The sequence below is a fragment of the Neolamprologus brichardi genome, chromosome 13 (assembly GCF_056152115.1).
Source record: "Neolamprologus brichardi isolate AB-2024 chromosome 13, ASM5615211v1, whole genome shotgun sequence".
Taxonomy (NCBI): Eukaryota; Metazoa; Chordata; class Actinopteri; order Cichliformes; family Cichlidae; genus Neolamprologus; species Neolamprologus brichardi.
The window spans coordinates 26,502,116-26,508,144 of NC_142116.1; the positions used below are offsets into that span (position 1 = coordinate 26,502,116).

Sequence of the window (6,029 nt, forward strand, 5' to 3'; positions counted from 1 at the left end):
TTCATCTAATAGCTCATTCAGCCTCCAAAAAATGATATCATAGAGCAGCGGTCCTCAACCCCCGGGCCTTGGACCGGTACCGGTCCGTGAGTCGTTTGGTACTCAGGCTCAGGTGTGAAATGTATGGTTTTCGGGGTTTTTATTGGTTTTCAGCGTTATTTTGTTATCGTTTTTATCGTTAACTCAGTTTTCCTTGGTCTTTTCACGTGTGTTATGAATAAATCTTCTTTTTTTCGGTACCGGTACTACTTTTATTTTGTTGTATTTATCCGCGACACCTTAAATGCCGGTGAAATGAAATGAAAAATGAAAATATTGTCAGGCATAAACCGGTCCGTGGCGCCGCTGTCATAGAGAGCAAGATAAAGATTGTTCAGTAAGTCCCAGAGTCCACCAATAGGTTCATAAGCTGGTTCCTGATCTCCACTTGGAAACATTTCTGGGTTAACCTGTGTTGAATCAGCCAATCACATGGCAGGAACTCAGTGCAGTATGTAGACATGGTCAAGACAAGCTGTCATGTTATGTTTTAGACTTCACCTGGGTGAGATTATATTCTGAGTGGTTTATGTTTGTTTTCTTGGAGTTTTCTGTTCTCGTTTGATCATTGATCAGAAGTTCGATCACGAGTTTCTGTTACGTTGTGGGTCTCGGGTTCTTAGTCATTCTTTCATTATGTTTAGAGCGTGTTTCTGTTTGCCTTCAGTTGTTTGTGTTTACCAAGTTTTCTCTGTGTTTTTGTCTGTTCATCAGATTCCCTGTCATGTCTCTTGTTTCCTCTTTTATTCTGATAGACTGTGTTCAGCGTATTTAGTTTTGCTTCCTCCCTGTCTTGTCAGCTCTGATTAGTCCCAGTTGAGTAACCGCCTGTTCCAGTCCCCTCGTTATCCTGCCTGTGTGTTTAAGTCTTCAGTCTCCCTGCTTGTTGTCATGTCCTCCACGTTAGCTGTGTGTTGTAGTTCCATGGTCTCAAGTCTCGGCAGTTGTTAGTCATAATTTGTCTTTATTTTGTTTCCTTAGTGTTCATCTGCTTTGTTTTTAGTTCATTTTACCAACAATTAAAGCTGCTGCTTTAAAGTTTGTGTCTCAGAGTCCTGCATTTGTTCCAACCCTTGCTTGCCGCACAGCTCACCATGACAAGAGCTGCTGGAGTTCAAGCCAAGCATCAGAATGGGAAAGAAAGGTTTAATTTAATTGATTTGGGACCTGGCATAGTTGTTAGTGCCAGGAAGGCGAGTATTTCGGAAACGGTTGATCTACTGGGACTTTGATACACAAACATCTTTTGGGTGGACAGAAAATAGTCTAAGATAAAACACTGATGTCAGAGGAGAATGGCCACGCTGCTTTAACATGACACAAAGGCAACAGTAACGCAATTAACCACTGTTACAAACACGTTATGCAGAAGAGTGTCTCTGAATTAAATGAATTGCAAATGGGCTGCACCGGGTGCTACTCCTGTTAGCAAACAACAGTAAACTGAGGTTACAGTTTGCAAGTGCTCACCACAATAATGTGGTTTGATGAGTTTCGACTTTGTTGCAACATCTAGAGGGTACGATCCAAATATGGCATGAACAACATGAAAGGCCCTTTCCGTCTTAACGGTTCAGGCTACCAGTAGTGGTGTAATGGTGTGAGGGAAATCTTCTTGGTATCAAAGAACAGAAAGCCGAGGTTATAGTTTACATAAGATCACTAAAATGTTCTGGTCTGATTAGTCTTGACTTCTGCTGCTGTAGTGTCAGACTTTACTGTAAACAACCATGAATCTGTTCTGCCTTTTATCAGTGGTTCAGACAGCTGCTGGTGCTTCAACATGTATTTTTCCTTGATGTTACCTTGTCATAGTTTAGGCTCCTTAGTACCAGCTGAAATTTTCAGGGTGAGATTCACATCTCAATAAATTATCTTTCAGTTAACACTACTGATTTACATCCTGCATGGCAGCCATACTGGAAGAAAGGGCGAAAGAGATCATGTGTAAAAGGGAATTTTGAAAAAGTGCTTATAAACGTTATAAATGATCTTTTTTTTCTTAAAGAAATCTTTTACCTCGTGTTATGTTTTTCATACCAGTTGTAATTTCCATTGCAAATATTAATCACAGTTAAATTAAGGGGAGATGACATTAAAAACTAAGCTAAGCTGTGATGTCATCAAGTACACTTCCGTTCATACTGTAGAACCACCGCGCTGCGCCCACCGCAGCCTCGACTGAATTCTTCGTTCGGACTCTGCAGGAGACGGACGCATAGGAAGCGGACAAACGAAGACTTCTTTCTTCACCTTTGATCATGAAAATGTGGATTTTTGCTGTTCTGGCCGCTCTCGCGGTCGGAGCCTCAGCTCAGGACTGTAAGTCGTTTAAATTTGATATAAACTTGATTCTAAAAAGAAAGGCACAGCTCAGTTTGAGTAGATTTAATGGAAATTTTCACAAAAACGAACAAACTCCCAACACATTTTAAAAGTTCAGAGCAGCTTTATTTAAGACATAGATAAATTATCTTTCTGTGAGATGTAGTTTTGCTTGTTTTATTTGATCAAATATTGTAATTTGCCACCAGAGTTGAACCAAAAAGCTGTTTTTAATGTTACACTAGCTAGTTTTGTTGGTGGGTGGGGAAGGTTTCTTCCTCTGTGTTGGGACTAGCCCCCAAAAGATTCATTCTTATATTCTTATTCATTCTAATATAATACTAATTATACTGTACAGTCACAGTACAGTAATGTGGTTACGTATTTGAGTTCCTGTTAATAACCTGCTAGTGTGGTGGTGTTTTTTCCTCTTTCTCTTTAGGTTCACCATGTGCCACTATGAAGTGGGCTACATGCGACGGACCCCCATGTTCATGTTATCTTCTGGTTGGTAATGGTGTTAAACAGCTCATAGACTGCAAAGCATGTAAGTTTAGAAGTGATAAAGGGGCTCCTTCCTGTTTCATGTCCTCTGTTTGACACTCCAGCCTGCTCATGGTGTGCACTTTGTTCTCCCCTCAGTGATCCCCAAGTGCTTCTTGATGAAAGCTGAAATGTACAGAGCTAGAAAGGGCCTGAACATTCGCAGTATTGGAAGAAAGCAACATGAGACTGCCATTGTGGACAACGATGGCATCTATGACCCTGAATGTGAGAATGACGGCAAATTCAAGGCCAAGCAGTGCAACGGCACAGATGTGTGCTGGTGCGTCAACAGCGCTGGAGTTCGTCGAACTGACAAGGGAGACCAGACCCTCAAGTGTGAGAAGCTGGTGGAGACCCAGTAAGTGATTTTACTATAGTGAAGGATTCTTGTGAGGATGAATAGTTCAAGTATTCAACATCATGTCTTTATTTTTCCCCCAGTTGGATCCGTCTTCAGCTGACACACAAGGAGGGGCCCACCAACGTGAATAAAAACAATTTGAAGACGTAAGTCCACTTCAGCCCTTATTAAAAGTTAAGAAACATGCCGAGGCTGACATTTCCAGATCTCACCATCCTAATGTCTTTTTTAAAACAGTGCTATTGCGACTGAACTTAACAAGCGTTACAAACTTAACCCCAGCCTGGTGAAGGACGTTCAGGTGAGTGAGAGTCCAACAAAAGTGCTTGTAATTTAGAACAAAGCAAAAAGCACCACTGCCATGCTAACTAACATCCTGTCATTCTACAGTATGACCCAGACGCTCGCATGATTGTGGTTGATGTGAATAAGGAGAAAGGAGATCGCACATATGACCTGACCAAAATGGCCTACTACATGGAGAAAGACGTATGTACAACCTGTGTGTGTTTGTGCACGTTTTGTATAATAGACCCACTGGCTAACTTCATCATTTCATGTGACTTTCTGCAGGTGAAGGTGCTGCCACTGTTTACTGACCAGAAAAACTTTACCGCTTCTGTGGATGGGCAGACTCTGATGATGGAGAAGATCATCGTGTACTATGTGGATGAGGAGCCCCCGACCATGACCATGAAGCACCTGACAGGCGGGATCATCGCCGTCATCGTGGTGGTGGTGCTGGCTGTGATTGCTGGCCTGCTGGCTGTGGTGAGCGCATCTGCATGTCAGAAGTGTCGTTTAAAGAACAAATGTTAAAACAAAAGGCCATAATTTAGTTTCTTCTCTGTGTTTGCAGTTCTTTGTCCAGAAGCGACAGAGGAAGTACAAAAAAACTCAGGTGAGATAAACGACCTGCTGTCGGTAAATTTATCTTTTGAGAAAAAAGGGTCGTTGTCTTTTTTGGTGTGTCTGCTCTTTCCTCTAATTCAGCCAAGAGAGATGGAGCAAATGTAAAGCAGAGAGAGTGTGAAGAGTCGACGCGTACCTGACAGGCGGGATCATCGGGGTGGCTGTAGCTCAGGAGGTAGAGCAGGTCACCTACTGATCGGAAGGTTGGAGGTTCGATCCCAGGCTCCTCCAGCCTGCATGCCAAGTATCCTTGGGCAAGATACTAACCCCAAGTTGCTCTCCACATAGACACGATGGAGAAGATCATCGTGTCTATGTGGACGATGACTGTTAGTGCATCTTGTCCATTTTATTTTTTTTACATTTTTAAAAGAAATTTTAAAAATGCTTTTTTAAAGTAATCCCTTACCATCTAAATGTTAATACTGTCTCCAGGGCATGCAACACTATTGTCTGTGTCTCAGGAGAAGGTTCTGGATGCACAGTCAGTTACATCAATATGGACACACCTGGTGTAAATCATATTAATCTTCCTTGAGGGAGACCTTGTTACAAACCTGCATTGTATGTGTTTGTTTTGTGCGCTCAACGCATCTGGTTATGTTAATTCAGCTTTGCCGAGGCCCTGCTGCGATTGGTGCGTGGATATACAGCTCCAGAGTGACTGGTTCCAGCTGGAGGCCCCGCCCATCAAATGAAGGATGGAGCTCCGTGGGGAGAGAGGTTCTCGCGTTTCTCCCAACATCCAAGCAGTACGCCTGTGACAGCCACTTCAGTGACTTTGTGACAGTTGACGAAGTGGAGTGGGTAGGGGTGAGCTGCCGTTTCTTTTGATCACCTGTTTTCTCCTGTTTTTGTTTTTGGCTCTTGTTTTGGTAAGGTTAGGTGTGTGGGGATCAGTTTAGATTCGTTTTGTTTATTGTTTTGGCCTTAGCTCACCCCGACGTGTTGACACTCCCGTTTTGTTGTATCTGTTTTATCACTTTGTAAATAAATCACCTTTTAACAAACTGATTTGTTTCCTGTCACTGCTTCGCTCTTGTGGGGCGAGCGAGTCCTTCACTCATGTTATTGCCTGGCCCCTAGACGGGTTGTAACAACCTGCTTTAGCAAATGACAAATAAGAAGTCAAAGGAGCTTGCAAAGAAAAGCGTCTGGACTTCTTTAAGTTGCTTGAAGACGTTTCACCTCTCATCCGAGAAGCTTCTTCAGTTCTAAGGTCAAATGGTGGGGAGTCCCAGATTTAAACCTAGTGGGAGTATCCCCCCACAGAGGGACAAAAGGACCCCCTGACCCCCCTCCATTGCCATGAACACTCTTAGTCTTGCTAAAAACTTTATGTAGTTTGATTTTTTTTATTGACGTTTCTATATTATATCTTATTTTTTCAGCTACAAAAAAAGAAAAAAGATCAAAATAAGTGTTTTTACTTCAGAAAATTATTCTTTTGTGATAGGCACAGTGAAGACTGACAGGAAAGTGGAGGATGGAGAGAGGGGAAGACCGCCTGGGTTCCTCCACAGTGGGCCATGATGCTTTCATGTCAACGTGTGACAAAATCTCTGAGGAATGTCCAAAATATGTTTATGAATTTAATTCATGCTAAAAGCAGGTTTTGTAAAAGGGTTTAGAGCCATGCTTCTCACCCCTCCTGGTATTTAATAATGCTAACATATTCTAACTGTAGCTTTGGCTGGTTTGTATTACTAATGTACACTGATGACAGTAACAAGGATCATTGTGGGATTTTTTTTTTAAAGATCTAATTGAATTTTCTGGATTTGAGTTGAATTTGCCACGAAGATCAGTTCACAACAAATTGACAGTGTTTTGAAATGTGTGCCAG

At 42.1% G+C, this 6,029-nt stretch overlaps 1 protein-coding gene across 1 annotated transcript; it reads left to right on the top strand.

Moving 5' to 3' along the window:
* Positions 1-2,235: 2,235 nt before the first annotated feature.
* LOC102786750 (epithelial cell adhesion molecule-like) lies at positions 2,236-4,288 on the top strand. The gene is made up of 9 exons (XM_087850515.1): positions 2,236-2,361; positions 2,807-2,911; positions 3,007-3,268; positions 3,352-3,417; positions 3,509-3,572; positions 3,662-3,760; positions 3,845-4,042; positions 4,131-4,172; positions 4,265-4,288. The coding sequence occupies exons 1-9, from the start codon at positions 2,301-2,303 to the stop codon at positions 4,286-4,288; spliced, it is 921 nt and encodes a 306-aa protein (XP_087706641.1). The 5' UTR covers positions 2,236-2,300.
* Positions 4,289-6,029: the final 1,741 nt, after the last annotated feature.

Coding starts and splice junctions, on each gene's coding strand:
- LOC102786750 (XM_087850515.1), top strand. CDS start 2,301: ATGAAAATGTGGATTTTTGCTGTTCTGGCCGCTCTCGCGGTCGGAGCC. Junction 3,573..3,661: donor GCCTGGTGAAGGACGTTCAG/GTGAGTGAGAGT, acceptor GTCATTCTACAG/TATGACCCAGACGCTCGCAT. Junction 4,173..4,264: donor GGAAGTACAAAAAAACTCAG/GTGAGATAAACG, acceptor CCTCTAATTCAG/CCAAGAGAGATGGAGCAAAT.